The sequence below is a fragment of the Coregonus lavaretus genome, assembly GCF_964263955.1.
Source record: "Coregonus lavaretus genome assembly, contig: HAP1_SCAFFOLD_625, whole genome shotgun sequence".
Taxonomy (NCBI): domain Eukaryota; kingdom Metazoa; phylum Chordata; class Actinopteri; order Salmoniformes; family Salmonidae; genus Coregonus; species Coregonus lavaretus.
In genome coordinates, this window is record NW_028161873.1 from 14,692 (window position 1) to 34,253 (window position 19,562).

The window sequence follows — 19,562 nt, forward strand, 5'->3', positions numbered from 1 at the left end:
CTCCACTGGGGTTCTCTGCCTCTAACCCTGTTGCAGGGGCTGAGTCACTGGCTTGCTGGTGCTCTTTCATGCCGTCCCTGGGAGGGGTGCGTCACTTGAGTGGGTTGAGTTACTGACGTGATCTTCCTGTCTGGGTTGGCGCCCCCCCCTTGGTTTGTGCTGTGGTGGAGACCTCTGTGGGCTATACTCGGCCTTGTCTCAGGATTGTAAGTTGGTGGTTGGGGATATCCCTCTAGTGGTGCGGGGGCTGTGCTTTGGCGGAGTGGGTGGGGTTATATCCTTCCTGTTTGGCCCTGTCCGGGGGTTTCTTCGGATGGGGCCACAGTGTCTCCGGACCGCTCCTGTCTCAGCCTCCAGTATTTATGCTGCAGTAGTTTATGTGTCGGGGGGCTGGGGTTAGTTGGTTATACCTGGAGTACTTCTCCTGTCTTATCCAGTGTCCTGTGTGAATTTAAGTATGCTCTCTCTAATTCTCTCGTTCTCTCTTTCTCTCTGAGAACCTGAGCCCTAGGACCATACGTCAGGACTACCGGGCATGATGACACCTTGCTGTCCCCAGTCCGCCTGGCCTTGCTGCTATTCCAGTTTCAACTGTTCTGCCTGCGGCTACGAAACCCCTACCTGTCCCAGACCTGCTGTTTTCAACTCTAAATGATCGGCTATGAAAAGCCAACTGAGAGACCTGAGCCCTAGGACCATACGTCGGGACTACCGGCCGTGGTGACTCCTTGCTGTCCCCAGTCCGCCTGGCCTTGCTGCTATTCCAGTTTAAACTGTTCTGCCTGCGGTTATGGAACCCCTACCTGTCCCAGACCTGCTGTTTTAAACTCTAATGATCGGCTATGAAAAGCCAACTGAGATTTATTCCTGATTATTATTTGACCATGCTTGTCACTCATGAACATTTTTGAACATCTTGGCATGGTTCTGTTATAATCTCCACCCGGCACAGCCAGAAGAGGACTGGCCACCCCTCATAGCCTGGTTCCTCTCTAGGTTTCTTCCTAGGTTTTGCCTTTCTAGGGAGTTTTTCCTAGCCACCGTGCTTCTACACCTGCATTACTAGCTGTTTGGGGTTTTAGGCTGGGTTTCTGTACAGCACTTCGAGATATTAGCTGATGTAAGAAGGGCTATATAAAATAAAATTGATTGATTGATTGATTGATTGATGCTGACTGTGTGTGTGTGTGTGTGTTTGTGTCCAGTGTGTGTGTGTTTCTAGTGCTGTGTGTGTGTGTGTGTGTGTTCAGTGTGTGTGTTTGTGTTCAGTGAGTGTGTGTCCAGTGTGTGTGTGTGTGTGTGTGTGTGTGTGTGTGATGTTTGACACAGGGACACCGAGGACCCCAAACCCCAAAGGTCACCAAAGGAGTCAACATCATCAACCCTAAACCCTGGATAGAGGGGCTCAGTGAATGTGGTGTAGAATGTGTTCAGGTGGGTCAGTGTGTCAGAGGAGACTCTGTAGAAGGACAGAGTGCCGGCTGGCCAGTCCAGATACAGTCCTACTCTGTGGGAGCTGGAGGGGGGGACGTCTATGGTAGTGGACTTATTATTGTGCCAGGCATAGTAACTGTTGCCAGAGCAGTAAACACTCCAGGACTTGTCATTGTATCCAATCCCACAGTCATCACCCCATCCTCTCCTGCTGATTCCTTTATATGTCACTCCTATACCAGCCCCTCTCCCACTCCACTCTACCTCCCAGTAACAGCGCCCAGTCAGACCCTCTCTACACAGCACCTGTCTACAGCTCACAAATCTCTCTGGGTGATCAGGATACAGCTGCTTCAGACCCTTCCTACATGTCACCTTTCTGTTCTCCTCAGACAGAGAGAGGAGTCTGTTTACTGTGTTTAGGTCCAGTGTGAGATCACAGACATCTGATGGATGAAACCAGACACAATATTAGAAACATCAACATCCTGAACACACACATCCTGAACACACACACACACACACACACACATCCTGAACACACACACACACACACACCCTGAACACACATACACATTTCTAATGTAACAGGAACACGCCACACACATACACACAGACACACACATTGTCAAAGCAACAACTTCGGTGTCCCTGATTTGTGCTTCTGTAGAACTACAGCTGATATTTAATATGACCAAATAAGTAATGATGGTGGTCTTTGACTTTGACTTCACTTGAATTAAGACTTATTCTTCGTCATATTCTTCACAGCAGTCAACACTCACATTTTCTAAGTCCAGGTTTCATTGTGTTCTCTCCACCATGTTCCACACTGTATCGGTAAGCAGAAGAACAGACAGTCATTGAGTTATACTCGTGAACTCACACACACACACACACACACACACACACACACACACACACATACACACACACACACAAACACACACAGTCAGCACATAACTCTGCCCAAGTGTGTGTGTGTGTGTGTGTGTGTGTGTCCACTGTGTGTGTGTCCAGTGTGTGTGTGTGTCCAGTGTTTGTGTCCTTTGTGTGTGTGTTTGTGTGTGTATGTTTGTGTTCAGTGTCAAACATTCAAAGTTATGTTACACACACACAGTCTTTATATAACTTAGTCCAAGTGGTGGTCAGAATGTTTGTCTTAACTAGCCTGATAACTCCAACATGTCTGATATGAACATTGACATAAACCCTCTACATACTTGAGTTTCTCCAGTCTGCAGTGTGGATCCTCCAGTCCAGCAGAGAGCAGTCTGACTCCTGAGTCTCCTGGGTGATTGTAGCTCAGGTCCAGCTCTCTCAGGTGTGAGGGGTTTGACTTCAGAGCTGAGACCAGAGAAGCACAGCCTTCCTCTGTGACTAGACAGCCTGACAGACTGCAAAGAGTCAAATCATATTAAAACCACACTGCTATTTTTTGGTGGTGAGTGATTTTCTTCCTGTGAGTAGATAACATGTTTCTAAACACAACTACATTAATCCTGATGATGACATGATTGAGAAAGATCATTAATTAATCATGAATAATAATGAGTGAGAAAGTTACAGAGGCTACAACAAAACATGCTAACCTCTCACCATTACCATCAAATAAACGGTGACATTCTGTACTGTTGCCTAATATGAAACATAACAGACCCCAGAGTCTCCAGTTTACAGTGGGGATTCCCCAGGACAGCAGAGAGCAGCTTCACTCCTGAATCCTTCAGGTCATTGTTACTCAGGTCCAGCTCTCTCAGGTGTGAGGGGTTTGACTTCAGAGCTGAGACCAGAGAAGCACAGCCTTCCTCTGTGACTAGACAGCCTGACAGCCTGCAAAGAGTCAAATCATATTAAAACCACACTGCTATTCTTTGGTGGTGAAAATAGTGGCAGTATATTATTTCAACATTTTCAGATATATCAGTGTCCTGAAACCTGCCATATCTATTCATAAATGAATGTATCATGATTATAAATGACACGTTATTAAAATTATTGCGTGTAGAGAGAAAAATATGAAGTAAAAATATTTGAATAGTCTGACCAGAGCAGTTTAAAAGCAGTATCAGTTAAAAGACAGACAGTGAGGTATCTGATTTAGATTGTATTGAGGATACAGTCCACACCATATCTAGTTTGACAGTGAAGATTACATTTTCAATGTGGCTCTGTACTCCAGCATTTTGGATTTGAGATCAAATTTTTAATGAGGTGACAGTATATAATGTCACCTTTTATTTGAGGGTATTTTAATACATATCTGATTCACCGTTTAGAAATGAAAGGACTTTATGTATCTATTCCCCCCATTTGAAGAAGTCATACGTATTCTGACCATTTGACTTATAATGCATTAAAGTAGTCAAAAGTTGAGTATTTGTCCCAAACTGGTTGGTTGCATTTGCAGTTTGTTTTGGTTGTGTTTTGGGTTATGTTTTGTCCAATAGTAACTGAATGGTGGATGATGACTGGAGTAATTTTCTGTCTAAGAGAGTAGATAACATGTTTCTAAACACTACTAAATGAATCCTGATGATGCCATGATTAAGAAAAATCATGAATGAATCATGAATAATAATGAGTGAGAAAGTTACAGAGGCTACAACAAAACATGCTAACCTCTCACCATTACCAATAACAGAGGGGGTATGATCCTTGTTCCTCTGTAACTTTCTCATTCATCATCATTCACGATTCATTCATGATTATTCATGATCATGGTAGCATCCACATGAATGTAGAAGTGTTCAAAAACATCTTCTATTCTTACTGACAATACAAGTGAAGTGACTCCAAAATGACAGGACATTATTAACCATTCAATTTCTATCTGTGGGTAAGGAATATGGGACCAAATACTAAACTTATGACTACTTTAATACAATATAAGTGAATAGGTCCAAATTATTAAGACTTATTCAAAAGGGAGAACTAGACACAGAAAGTGTTTTCATTTCTTAACAATAACACAGATATGTATGAATACCCTCAAATAAAAGGTGACATTATATACTCTCACCTAATATGAAACATTATATCTCATATCCAAAATGCTGGAGCATAGCACCAAATGTAAAACTGTAAGCTTCACTGTCCAAACACATATGGTGTGGACTATGTGTGCCTGGTAAACACATGTGGATCTGGTGAACAGTTATCACTTGTTGACCAACTACAGGAATACTGACCTCAGAGTCTCCAGTTTACAGTGGGGATTCCCCAGGACAGCAGAGAGCAGCTTCACTCCTGAATCCTTCAGGTCATTGTTACTCAGGTCCAGCTCTCTTAGGTGTGAGGGGTTTGACTTCAGAGCTGAGACCAGAGAAGCACAGCCTTTCTCTGTGACTCCACAGCCTGACAGCCTGCAAAGTGTCAAATCATGTTAAACCCAACCTACTATTCTTTGGTGGTGAGTAATTTTATTTCTAAGTGAGTAGATAACATGTTTCTAAACACTACTATATTAATCCTGATGATGACATGATTGAGAAAGATCATGAGTGAATCACGAATAATAATGAGTGAGAAAGTTACAGAGGCTACAACAAAACATGCTAACCTCTCACCATTACCAATAACAGAGGGGGGATGATCCTTGTTCCTCTGTAACTTTCACATTCACTTTAATACAATATAAGTGAATATGTCCAAATTATTAAGACTTTTTCAAATGGGAGAACTAGACACATAAAGTGCTTTCATTTCTTAACAATAACACATATACGGATGAATACCCTCAAATAAAAGGTGACATTATATACTCTCACCTAATATGAAACATTATATCTCATATCCAAAATGCTGGAGCATAGCACCAAATGTAAAACTGTAAGCTTCACTGTCCAAACACATATGGTGTGGACTATGTGTGACTGGTAAACACATGTGGATCTGGTGAACAGTTATCACTTGTTGACCAACTACAGGAATACTGACCTCAGAGTCTCCAGTTTACAGTGGGGATTCCCCAGTCCAGTAGAGAGCAGCTTCACTCCTGAATCCTTCAGGTCATTGTTACTCAGATCCAGCTCTCTCAGGTGTGAGGGGTTTGACTTCAGAGCTGAGACCAGAGAAGCACAGCCTTCCTCTGTGACTAGACAGCCTGACAGCCTGCAAAGAGTCAAATCATATTAAAACCACACTGCTATTCTTTGGTGGTGAAAATAGTGGCAATATATATATTTTTTTTTATTCAGATATATCAGTGTCCTGAAACCTGCCATATCTATTCATAAATGAATGTATCATGATTAGAAATGACACGTTATTAAAGTATTGCTTGTAGAGAGAAAAATATAAAGTAAAAATATTTGAGTAGACTGACCAGAGCAGTTTAAAAAGCAGTATCAGTCAAAAGACAGACAGTGAGGTATCAGATTTAGATTGTATTGAGTATACAGTCCACACCATCTCTATTTTGACAGTGAAGCCAACATTTTAAATGTGGCTCTATACTCCACCATTTTGGATTTGAGATCAAATGTTTCATATGAGGTGACAGTATATAATGTCACCTTTTATTTGAGGATATTTTAATACATATCTGTTTCACCGTTTAGAAATGAAAGTACTTTATGTATCTAGTCCCCACAGTTGAAGAAGTCATAAGTATTCTGACCAATTCACTTATAGTATATTAAAGTAGTCAAAAGTTTAGATGCACCTAACATGAAACATTCTATCTCAAATCCAAAATGCTGGAGCATAGCACCAAATTTAAAAACTGTAAGCTTCACTGTCCAAACACATATGGTGTGGACTATGTGTCCCTTTTAAACACATGTGGATCTGGTGAACAGTTATCAGTTGTTGACCAACTACAGGAATACTGACCTCAGAGTGTCAAGTTTACAGTGGGGATCCCCCAGTCCAGTAGAGAGCAGCTTCACTCCTGAATCCTTCAGGTCATTGTTAGTCAGATCCAGCTCTCTCAGGTGTGAGGGGTTTGACTTCAGAGCTGAGACCAGAGAAGCACAGCCTTCCTCTGTGACTAGACAGCCTGACAGCCTGCAAGAGTAAAATCATATTAAAATCACACTGATATTCTTTGGTGGTGAAAATATATTTTTTCTACATTTTCAGATACATCAAAGTCCTGAACCCTGACATATCTATTCATATCTGTATATATAAACACACTACTACCTGTCAAATGTTTAAACACACCTACTCATTCAAGTGTTGTTATTTTTTTTATTAAAATGTTTTACATTGTAGAATAATAGTGAAGACATCAAAACTATGAAATAACACATACGGGATCATGTAGTAACCAATGAAGTGTTAAACAAATCAATATATATATTTTTATTTGAGGTTCTTCAAATAGCCACCCTTTGCCCTGATGACAGATTTGCACACTCTTGGCATTCTCTCAACCAGCTTAATGAGGTAGTCACCTGGAATGCATTTCAATTAACAGGTGTGCCTTCTTAAAAGTACATTTGTGGAATGTCTTTACTTCTTAATGCGTTTGAGCCAATCAGTTATGTTGTGACAAGGTAGGGGGGGTATACAGAAGATAGCCCTATTTGGTAAAAGACCAAGTCCATTTTATGGCAAGAACAGCTCAAATAAGCAAAGAGAAATGACAGTCCATTATTACTTTAAGACATGACGGTCAGCCAATACGGAACATTTCAAGAACTTTTAAAGTTTCTTCAAGTGCAGTCACAAAAACCATCAAGCGCTATTATGAAACTGCCTCTCATGAGGACCGCCATAGGAATGGAAGACCCAGAGTTACTTCTGCTGCAGAGGATAAGTTCATTAGAGTTACCAGCCTCAGAAATTGCAGCCCAAATGCTTCACAGAGTTCAAGTCACAGACACATCTCAACATCAACTGTTCAGAGGGGACTGTGTGAATCAGGCCTTCATGGTCGAATTGCTTCAAAGAAATCACTACTAAAGGACACCAATAATAAGAAGAGACCTGCTTGGGCCAAGAAAGACGAACAATGGACATTACACCGGTGGACATTTGTCCTTTGGTCTGGAGTCCAAATTTGAGATTTTTGGTTCCAACCGCCGTGTCTTTGTGAGAAGCGGTGTGGGTGAACGGATGATCTCCGCATGTGTAGTTCCCACTGTAAAGCATGGAGGAGGAGGTGTTTTGGCGTGGGGGATCTTTGCTGGTGACACTGTCTGTGATTAATTTAGAATTAAAGGCACACTTAACCAGCATGGCTACCACAGCATTCTGCAGCAATACGCCATCCCATCTGATTTGTGCTTAGTGGGACTATCATTTGTTTTTCAACAGGACAATGATCCAACACATTCTGTTCTTTCACCTAATATGAAACATTTTATCTCAATTGCAGAATTCTGGACCATAGCGCTAAATTTAAAACTGAAAGCTTCACTGTCCAAACACATATGGTGTGGACTATGTGTGCCTGGTAAACACATTTGGATCTGGTGAACAGTTATCACTTGTTGACCAACTATAGGAATACTGACCTCAGAGTCTCCAGTTTACAGTGGGGATTCCCCAGTCCAGCAGCGAGCAGCTTCACTCCTGAATCCTTCAGGTCATTGTTCCTCAGATCCAGCTCTCTCAGGTGTGAGGGGTTTATCTTCAGAGCTGAGACCAGAGAAGCACAGCCTTCCTCTTTGACTAGACAGCCTGACAGCCTGCAAGATTAAAATCATATTAAAATCACACTGATATTCTTTGGTGGTGAAAATATATTTCTTCAACTTTTTCAGATACACCAGAGTCCTGAAACCTGACATATCTATTCATATATGTATATATACACACTACCAGTCAAAAGTTTAAACACACTTGCTCATTCAAGTGTTGTTTTTTTTTTATGACTATTTTTTACATTTTAGAATAATAGTGGAGACATCAAAACTATGAAATAACAAATATGGAATCATGTAGTAACCAAAAAAGTGTTAAACAAATCAAAATATATTAAATATTTAAGATTCTTCAAATAGCCACCCTTTGCCTTGATGACAGATTTGCACACTCTTGGCATTCTCTCAACCAGTTTCATGAGTTAGTCACCTGGAATGCATTTCAATTAACAGGTGTGCCTTCTTAAAAGTACATTTGTGGAATTTCTTTCCTTCTTAATGCGTTTGATCCAATCAGTTATGTTGTGACAAGGTAGGTGGGGTATACAGAAGATATCCCTATTTGGCAAAAGACCAAGTCAATATTATGGCAAGAACAGCTCAAATAGGCAAAGAGAAACGACAGTCCATCATTACTTTAAGACATGAAGGTCAGTCAATACGGAAAATGTCAAGAACTTTGAACGTTTCTTCAAGTGCAGTCGCAAAAACATCAAGCGCTATTATGAAACTGCCTCTCATGAGGACCGCCACAGGAATGGAAGACCCAGTTACTTCTGCTGCAGAGGATAAGTTCATTAGATTTACCAGCCTCAGAAATTGCAGCCCAAATAAATGCTTCACAGAGTTCAAGTCACAGACACATCTCAACATCAACTGTTCAGAGGGGACGATGTGAATCAGGCCTTCATGATCGAATTGCTGTAAAGAAATCACTACTAAAGTACATCTATATGAAGAAGAGACCTGCTTGGGCCAAGAAACACGAGCAATGGACATTACACCGGTGGATATTTGTCCTTTGGTCTGGCGTCCAAATTTGAGATTTTTGGTTCCAACCGCCGTGTCTTTGTGAGAAGCGGTGTGGGTGAATGGATGATCTCCGCATGTGTAGTTCCCACCGTAAAGCATGGAGGAGGAGGTGTTTTGGTGTGGGGGATCTTTGCTGGTGACGCTGTCTGTGATTTATTTAGAATTCAAGGCACACTTAACCAGCATGGCTACAACAGCATTCTGCAGCAATACACCATCCCATCTGGTTTGGGCTTAGTGGGACTATCATTTGTTTTTCAACAGGAAAATGATCCAACACATTCTGTTCTGTCGCCTAATATGTAACATTTTATCTCAATTGCAGAATTCTGGACCATAGCGCTAAATTTAAAACTGAAAGATTCACTGTCCAAACACAAATGATGTGGACTGTGTGTGCCTGGTAAACACATGTGGATCTGGTGAACAGTTATCACTTGTTGACCAACTACAGGAATACTGACCTCAGAGTCTCCAGTTTACAGTGGGGATTCCCCAGTCCACCAGAGAGCAGCTTCACTCCTGAATCCTTCAGGTCATTGTTAGTCAGATCCAGCTCTCTCAGGTGTGAGGGGTTTGACATCAGAGATGAGACCAGAGAAGCACAGCCTTCCTCTGTGACTAGACAGCCTGACAGCCTGCAAGTGTAAAATCATATTAAAACCACACTGATATTCTTTGGTGGTGAAAATATATTTCTTCAACTTTTTCAGATACATCAGAGTCCTGAAACCTGACATATCTATTCATATATGTATATATATACACACTACCAGTCAAAAGTTTAAACACACTCACTCATTCAAGTGTTGTTGTTTATTTAATGACTATTTTTTACATTGTAGAATAATAATGAAGACATCAAAACTATGAAATAACACATATTGAATCATGTAGTAACCAAAGAAGTGTTAAACAAATCAAAATATAATTTATATTTGAGATTCTTCAAATAGCCACCCTTTGCCTTGATGGCAGCTTTGCACACTCTTGCCATTCTCTCAACCAGCTTCATGAGGTAGTCACCTGGAATTCATTTCAATTAACTGGTGTGCCTTCTTAAAAGTTAATTTGTGGAATTTATTTCCTTCTCAATGTGGTTGAACCAATCAGTTGTGTTGTGACAAGGTAGGGGGTGTATACAGAAGATAGCCCTATTTGGTAAAAGACCAAGTCCATATTATGGCAAGAACAGCTCAAATAAGCAAAGAGAAATGACAGTCCATCATTACTTTAAGACATGAAGGTCAGTCAATACGGAACATTTCAAGAACTTTGAACTTTTCTTCAAGTGCAGTCGCAAAAACCATCAAGCGCTATGATGAAACTGGCTCTCATTAGGACCGCCAAAGGAATGGAAGACCCAGAGTTACCTCTGCTGCAGAGGATAGGTTCATTAGAGTTACCAGCCTCAGAAATTGCAGCCCAAATAAATGCTTCACAGAGTTCAAGTCACAGACACATCTCAACATCAACTGTTCAGAGGGGACTGTGTGAATCAGGCCTTCATGGTCGAATTGCTGCAAAGAAATCACTACTAAAGGACACCAATAATAAGAAGAGACCTGCTTGGGACAAGAAACACAAGCAATGGACATTTCACCGGTGGACATCTTTCCTTTGGTCTGGAGTCCAAATTTGAGATGTTTGGTTCCAACCGCCGTGTCTTTGTGAGAAGCGGTGTGGGTGAACGGATGATCTCCGCATGTGTAGTTCCCACCGTAAAGCATGGAGGAGGAGGTGTTTTGGTGTGGGGGATCTTTGCTGGTGACACTGTCTGTGATTTATTTAGAATTCAAGGCACACTTAACCAGCATGGCTACAACAGCATTCTGCAGCAATACGCCATCCCATCTGGTTTGGGCTTAGTGGGACTATCATTTGTTTTTCAACAGGACAATGATCCAACACATTCTGTTCTGTCGCCTAATATGAAACGTTTTATCTCAATTCCAGAATTTTGGACCATAGCGCTAAATTTAAAACTGAAAGCTTCACTGTCCAAACACAAATGATGTGGACTGTGTGTGCCTGGTAAACACATGGATCTGGTGAACAGTTATCACTTGTTCACCAACTACAGAAATACTGACCTCAAAGTCTCCAGTTTACAATGGGGATTCCCCAGTCCAGCAGAGAGCAGCTTCACTCCTGAATCCTTCAGGTCATTGTTCCTCAGATCCAGCTCTCTCAGGTGTGAGGGGTTTGACTTCAGAGCTGAGACCAGAGAAGCACAGCCTTTCTCTGTGACTCCACAGCCTGACAGCCTGCAAAGAGTAAAATCATATTTAAAGCACAATGCTATTCTTTGGTGGTGAAAATAGTGACAGTATATTTTTTGCAACATATTCAGATATATCAGTGTCCTGAAACCTTCCATATCTATTCATAAATGAATGTATCATTATTAGAAATTATCATAATATTGCTTGTAGAGAGAAAAATGTATAGTATGAATATTTGAGTAGACTGACCAGACCAGTTTAAAAAGCAGTATCAGTCAAAAGACAGACAGTGAGGTATCAGATTTAGATTGTATTGAGTATACAGTCCACACCATATCTATTTTGACAGTGAAGCTAACATTTTAAATGTGGCTCTGTACTCCAGCATTTTGGATTTGAGATAAAATGTTTTATATGAGTTGACAGTATATAATGTCACCTTTTATTTGAGGGTATTTTCATACATATCTGTTTCACCGTTTAGAAATGAAAGCACTTTATGTATCTCGTCCCCCATTTGAAGAAGTCAAACGTATTCTGACCAATTCACTTATAGTGTATTAAAGTAGTCAAAGGTTTAGTATTTGGTCCCAAACTCGTTGGTTTCATTTGCAGTTTGTTTTGGTTGTGTTTTGGGTTATGACTATGTGTGCCTGGTAAACACATGTGTATCTGGTGAACAGTTATCACTTGTTGACCAACTACAGGAATACTGACCTCAGAGTCTTCAGTTTACAGTGGGGATTCCCCAGTCCAGCAGAGAGCAGCTTCACTCCTGAATCCTCCAGGTCATTGTTACTCAGGTCCAGCTCTCTCAGGTGTGAGGGGTTTGACATCAGAGCTGGGACCAGAGAAGCACAGCCTTTCTCTGTGACTCCACAGCCTGATAGCCTGACGAAGAGATCATCATGATTTCACAAACACACTGTTAATTTAACACCAGTAGTGTAGAAGGACAATGGCAGATGCATTTGGTTTATTCTCTCAAACAACATATAGATTAATCTTCTGTCTCCTAGAATTGTATGGTCATATTGTTATACTAATGTGAACATCAATGCAGTGATTCAATAGGTTATTCAAAATAATATTATATACTGTACATATTATAATATATATTTTTCTCTAAACTGAATATTTCTTCCTGATGATTAGTACTTAAATATAATTGTATGTACTCACAGAGCAGCTCTGGAGGCTTTGACCACTGGCAGCAGCCTCAGAAGACCTTCCTCTGATCTGGAGTATTTCTTCAGGTCAAACACATCCAGTTCCTTTTCTGAAGTCAGCAACACAAAGACCAGAGCTGACCTCTGTGCAGGTGACAGTTTGGCTTCTGAGAGACTTCCTGAGCTCAGGTAACTTTGGATCTCCTCCACTAGAGAATGGTCATTCAGTTCATTCAGACAGTGGAACAGATTGATGCACCTCTCTGGAGAGGGATTCTCCCTGATCTTCTCCTTGATGTACTTGACTGTTTCTTCATGGCTCTGTGAGCTGCTTCTTGTCTCTGTCAGTAGACCTCGTAAGTGCTTCTGATTGGACTCCAGTGAGAACCCCAGAAGGAAGCGGAGGAAAAGGTCCAGGCTTCCTGTCTCACTTTGTAAGGCTTTATCCACAGCACTCTTGTAGAAAGTAACTGCAGACTTGTCTCTGAACAGCGCAAAAATGTTGCTGGACGCTGATTGAGGTTCATCAATTAGATTTTCATTGTTGTTGATGAATGAGAGGAACACATATACAGCAGCCAGAAACTCCTGAATGCTCAGATGCACGAAGCAGTACACCTTGTCCTGGTACAGACCACATTCCTCTTTAAAGAGCTGTGTGCACAATCCTGAGTACACTGAGGCATCATTGACATCAATGCCAGCCTCTTTCAGGTCATTTTCATAGAAAATCAGATTGCCATTCACAAGCTGTTGAAAAGCCAGTTTTCCCAGTGACAGAATGCTCTCTTTATTCCAGTGTGGACCTGTCTCTTCTTTCCCAAGATACTTTTCATTCTTCTGTTTGGTATGAAACTCCACAAGGTGTGAGTACATCTCAGTCAGAGTCTTGGGCATCTCTTCTCTCTTATGTTTCAACATGTGTTCAAGGACTGTTGCAGAAATCCAACAGAAGACTGGAATGTGGCACATGATGTGGAGGCTCCTTGATGTCATGTGTGAGATGATTCTGCTGGCCATGTCCTGATCACTGAATCTCTTCCTGAAATATTCATCCTTCTGTGGGTCATTGAACCCTCGTACCTCTGTCACCTGGTCAACACACCCTGAAGGGATCTTATTGGCTGCTGCAGGTCTGGTAGTTATCCAGAGGAGAGCAGAGGGAAGCAGATTTCCCTTGATGAGATTTGTCAGCAGAACATCCACTGAGGTTGACTCTGTGACGTCACAACAGATCTTGTTCTTCTGGAAGTCTAGGGGCAGTCGGCACTCATCCAGACCATCAAAGACGAACAGAACTTTGTACTTGTCGTAGTTGGAAATTCTTGATTCTTTGGTTTCCATTGAGAAGTGATTGAGAAGTTCAATCAGAGTGTGTTTTTCCCCTTTCATCAAATTCAGCTCCCGAAAAGGGAATGAAAATACAAATTGGACATCCTGATTTGCTTTTCCTTCAGCCCAGTCCAGAATGAACTTCTGCACAGAGACTGTTTTTCCAATGCCAGTGACTCCCTTTGTCAGCACAGTTCTGATAAGTTTGTCTTGTCCAGTTAAGGGATTGAAGATGTCGTTACATTTGATTGGAGTCTCTGGTCTTGCTTGTTTCCTGGTTGTCTCAATCTGTCTCAGCTCATGTTCATTATTGACCTCTCCTGTCCCACCCTCTGTGATGTAGAGCTCTGTGTAGATCTTATTGAGAAGTGTTGGGTTTCCTTGTTTAGCGATCCCCTCAAATACACATTGAAACTTCTTCTTTAGATTAGATTTGAGTTCACGTTGGCAAATCACAGCAAGCTCATCTGAATGAAGAAATAACACATTGGATATTAATATTACGTCTGTTTTAATGTCTACAGTATTCTAGGACTGTTATACCTTTTTTAATTATAATAATTTCTTCGCTTAACTGACTGTATAAATGTGTAAATGTTTTCATAATGCATTACAGACTGGTGTGACTGATTATATTATTATTGGTATTATCTCTCTCTCTCTCTCTCTCTCTCTCTCTCTCTCTCTCTCTCTCTCTCTCTCTCTCTCTCTCTCTCTCTCTCTCCGTCTCTCTCTCTCTCTCTCTCTAAATGAATCAACACAACATATTCCAATGCTACTTGATGAGGTCACTAGGTGTTGTGTTAAGGCTGCTACAATTTCATTGAGTTACACAGCTACTTTAGCTGTACTTTAGCTACAGCTTTTAAATGTTCGTTATAAAACAGCAGTCAACATGAGGCAGACAGCTCTTACTTTTCTCCAGTGTGTCAGCAAGCTCCTTCTGGTTCATTTTCCTCAGGACGTGCAGTGTGATCTTCAGAGCCCCCTCTCTGGCACTGCTCTCCTGCTTCTCATCTTCAGCATCCACCACTTCCTTATCCTGCTTCTGACTCTCAAAGCCTTCTGGGAGTTCTGGACTAAGAATCCTCTTGAACATCTTCAGCTCGTTCTTCACAAATGTCATAATATTCTCTTCAAGCAACTGAAATAAATCAAGTAAATAAGTTCAGCAAGAGAAGAAATGCTTTCTCATTAACACATTAATGAATGATTGACAGATCAACTTTACTTGAGGTAAACAAAAACAAATGTACATAACAGGACCACATACACTGAATATGGAGTCCAGGTCTGTTTGATGACTCTCGGAAGACTGACCACTGAGAATCTCTGTTTCTGATCTCTGCTGTTGGTTTCTGTGGACAAAACACTGAGATTACATTTCCTCACCCAGACACACACACACACAGTTTTAGGACTATAAAAATTGAAAAGATTTAGCCTATGGATTGTGAAAACAACAAAAATAAATGGGAAAATGGGAGTGGAGAAATGACTAGAGACAGTGTTGTTTAACTGACTATGAGTTCTTCTTACCTTTGTTCAGTAAAAAAATCTGAACTCTATAGGAGGACTCATAGACCGGTCGCTCTTCATGGACACACAGCTGTCTACCCTACCCTAGAATTATGGTAAGGGGTAAGGCTAAAATAGGTTATAAGTAGGGTAAGAGTTTCTGTTTAGCACGTTGTGACATCTGCTGGTGTAAAAAGGGCTTTATAAATACATTTGATTGATTGTTAGGTTCAGGGTTTTTAAGGCAAAAAACTGTATGGGGTTTTAGCACTCTTGCTCCTCCTTGTGGCCGTATGTGGGTACTACATAACTCACGACACCTGCTAGGCTCATAATCTTAGTTAGCAACTGCGTCAGATCTACAAATCAATGAGCTAGACCACCCGATTAGACAACAATCACCCCATTATACCCATTTGGTTTGCAACTCAGTGAACCTGCGCAGCATTCGCTCAATTCAATGCCAACGAACGAAGATTTCGATGCATATCAAATTACCCAGCAGCCATTTAGAAACAACAAGTTGTCAAAAAAATGGTATTCTGGCTGTTTATCGGCCACATCTTGAAAAAGAGGACAGTTTTGCTTAGATTGTACACTTTTTTCTTAAAACAAATATGGTTAACCATGAACAGAAAATGTGTAATGGCTATGCGCCAGCCATCGCTTCTTAGACTGTGGATCACCACAGCGTGTACTCAGGTGAACAGTGAGTGCGCGAACCAAGTAGCTGTAACCTTCTTAATAATAAGTTACCTGAGGTAAACCTACAGGGTTAATGCTCACCATGTAGCCGTGACCTTGTTAATAATAAGTTACCTGAGGTAAACCTACAGGGTTAACGCTCACTAAGTAGCCGTAACCTTGTTAATAGTAAGTTACCTGAGGTAAACCTACAGGGTTAACGCAGGCAGGTCTCATTGATAACAATAGTGAAGCTGGCATTGTGACGCAGAACAATGAGCTGGGAATAGAATGTTCAGAAGGCGAGTCGGTGCCACGGAGCTCAATAGAACTAATAGGAGCTGGTAGGGTGAAAGATGCCCTAAAATAAGGCCTGTTTTAATTTTTTAAGTAATGGCGTGTCAGCTAATAGTCTTGGAAGGATCCTGCTTGATTCTGTAAGTAGAATTGTTTTAACTTGTAAACTGTGTTGGTTCTGTCTCAAATCAAATCAAATCAAATTTTATTGGTCACATGCGCCGAATACAACAGGTGCAGATATTACAGTGAAATGCTTACTTACAGCCCTTAACCAACAGTGCATTTATTTTAAACAAAAAAGTAAGAATAAAACAACAACAAAAAAGTGTTGAGAAAAAAAGAGCAGAAGTAAAAATAAAGTGACACTAGGGAGGCTATATATACAATAGAATAAAGTGACAGTAGGGAGGCTATATATACAGGGGGGTACCGTTGCATAGTCAATGTGCGGGGGCACCGGCTAGTTGAGGTAGTTGAGGTAATATGTACGGCTAGTTGAGGTAGTTGAGGTAATATGTACATGTGGGTAGAGTTAAAGTGACTATGCATAAATACTTAACAGAGTAGCAGCAGCGTAAAAAGTATGGGGTGGGGGGGCAGTGCAAATAGTCCGGGTAGCCATGATTAGCTGTTCAGGAGTCTTATGGCTTGGGGGTAGAAGCTGTTGAGAAGTCTTTTGGACCTAGACTTGGCACTCCGGTACCGCTTGCCGTGCGGTAGCAGAGAGAACAGTCTATGACTAGGGTGACTGGAGTCTTTGACAATTTTGAGGGTCTTCCTCTGTCTTCCTCTGTCTGTCAAAGTTAGAAAGCTACCCAGTCTGCTTAAAAAGCGATTGCTACCCATTCACACTGGCCAGACACTTATTTTGTTCTCTGCAGATTACAACTCAATAGGAGGGGGAGTGGCTACACTTGTCTCTCTAGGTGGTATGTATATAAGCGAGGCCTGGCTAATTTACTAGCGTGTCAACTAAAAGGAGGGGAAGTGGCTACACTTGTGCTAGGCGATTAGCTTAGTGTTATTAGCACAACCTCTTTGTTCAGTGGCAGCTGTCTGTGGCAGCTGTCCCCAAAACGAAGACTGTCCCTGAAACGAAGACAGTTCTGCCAAATTGTTCTGCGGGAGTTAGTCGAGGGAGGCCCCGCTCTCTCGCTTCCCCAGATGTTTAATGAATTTCATTCCGATCTCTTTTGCATTATTGTAGCCTTTTCTGTAGCCTGTCAACTATGTGTCTGTCTATCCCTGTTCTCTCCTCTCTGCACAGGCCATACAAACGCTTCACACCGCGTGGCTGCTACCACTCTAATCTGGTGGTCCCTGCACGCGCGACCCACGTGGAGTTCCAGGTCTCCTGTAGCCTCTGGAACTGCCGTTCTGCGGCCAACAAGGCAAAGTTCATCTCAGCCTATGCTACCCTCCAGTCTCTCGACTTCTTGGCGCTGACGGAAACATGGATTACCACAGAAAACACTGTTACTCCTACTGCTCTTTCCTCGTCTGATCATGTGTTCTCGCATACCCCGAGAGCATCTGGTCAGCGCGGCGGTGGCACAGGAATCCTCATCTCTCCCAAGTGGACATTCTCTCTTTTCCCCCTGATCCATCTGTCTATCTCCTCATTTGAATTCCATGCTGTCACAGTCACTAGCCCATTCAAGCTTAACATCCTTGTCATTTATCACCCTCCAGGATCCCTTGGAGAGTGAAACAATGAGCTTGACGCCTTGATAAGTTCCTTTCCTGAGGATGGCTCACCCCTCACAGTACTGAATGACTTTAACCTCCCTTCGTCTGCCTTTGACTCATTTCTCTCTGCCTCCTTCTTTCCACTCCTTTCCTCTTTTGACCTCACCCTTTCACCATCCCGCCCTACTCACAAGGCAGGCAATACGCTTGACCTCATCTTTACTAGATGCTGTTCTTCTACTAATCTCACTGCAACTCCCCTCCAAATCTCCGACCACTACTTTGTATCCTTTTCTCTCTCGCTCTCCTCCAACACTACTCACTCTGCCCCTACTCAGATGTTAATGCGCCGTCGCAACCTTCGCTCTCTCTCCCGCTACTCTCTCCTCTTCCATCCTATTATCTCTTCCCTCTGCTAAATCCTTCTCCCGCCGGTCTCCTGATTCTGCCTCCTCAACCCTCCTCTCCTCCCTTTCTGCATCTTTTGACTCTCTATGTCCCCTATCCTCCCGGCCGGCTCGGTCCTCCCCTCCTGCTCCGTGGCTTGACAACTCATTGCGAGCTCACAGAACAGGACTCCGGGCAGCCGAGCGGAAATGGAGGAAAACTAGACTCCCTGCGGACCTGGCATCTTTTCACTCCCTCCTCTCTACTTTTTCTTCCTCTGTTTCTGCTGCTAAGGCCACTTTCTACCACTCTAAATTTCAAGCATCTGCCTCTAACCCTAGGAAGCTCTTTGCCACCTTCTCTTCCCTGCTGAATCCTCCTCCTCCTCCCCCTCCCTCCTCCCTCTCTGTGGATGACTTCGTTAACCATTTTGAAAAGAAGGTTGACGACATCCGATCCTCATTTATTAAGTCAAATGACACCACTGGTCCTGCTCACACTGCCCTACCCTATGCTTTGACTTCTTTCTCCCCTCTCTCTCCAGATGAAATCTTGCGACTTGTGACGGCCGGCCACCCAACAACCTGCCCGCTTGACCCTATCCCCTACTCTCTTCTCCAGACCATTTCCGGAGACCTTCTCCCTTACCTCACCTCGCTCATCAACTCATCCTTGACCGCTGGCTATGTCCCTTCCGTCTTCAAGAGGGCGAGAGTTGCACTCCTCCTCAAAAGACCTACACTCGATCCCTTCGATGTCAACAACTACAGACCAGTATCCCTTCTTTCTTTTCTCTCCAAAACTCTTGACCGTGCCGTCTCTAGCCAACTCTCCTGCTATCTCTCTCAGAATGACCTTCTTGATCCTAACCAGTCAGGTTTCAAGCCTGGTCATTCAACTGAGACAGCTCTTCTCTGTGTCACGGAGGCTCTCCGCACTGCCAAAGCTAACTCTCTCTCCTCTGCTATTATCCTTCTAGACCTATCTGCATCCTTTGATACTGTGAACCATTAGATACTCCTCTCCACCCTCTCCGAGTTGAGCATCTCCGGCGCTGCTCACTCTTGGATTGCATCCTACCTGACAGGTCGCTCCTACCAGGTGGCGTGGCAAGAATCTGTCTCCGTACCACATGCTCTCACCACTGGTGTCCCCCAGGGCTCAGTTCTAGGCCCTCTCCTATTCTCTCTATACAT

At 42.4% G+C, this 19,562-nt stretch overlaps 2 protein-coding genes across 2 annotated transcripts; both read right to left on the reverse strand.

Moving 5' to 3' along the window:
* Positions 1–2,139: 2,139 nt before the first annotated feature.
* LOC311119968 (ribonuclease inhibitor-like) lies at positions 2,140–6,114 on the reverse strand (the record flags this gene model as incomplete). Its single annotated transcript, XM_084194610.1, has 4 exons — positions 2,140–2,266; positions 2,658–2,831; positions 4,626–4,799; positions 6,101–6,114. The coding sequence occupies 4 exons, from the start codon at positions 6,112–6,114 to the stop codon at positions 2,209–2,211; spliced, it is 420 nt and encodes a 139-aa protein (XP_084050736.1). The 3' UTR covers positions 2,140–2,208.
* A 4,942-nt stretch (positions 6,115–11,056) lies between these two features.
* On the reverse strand, positions 11,057–14,554 carry LOC311119969 (NLR family CARD domain-containing protein 3-like; the record flags this gene model as incomplete). The annotated part of the gene is made up of 4 exons (XM_084194611.1): positions 11,057–11,093; positions 11,156–11,329; positions 12,470–14,255; positions 14,548–14,554. The coding sequence occupies 4 exons, from the start codon at positions 14,552–14,554 to the stop codon at positions 11,057–11,059; spliced, it is 2,004 nt and encodes a 667-aa protein (XP_084050737.1).
* Between the last annotated feature and the right edge of the window lie 5,008 nt (positions 14,555–19,562).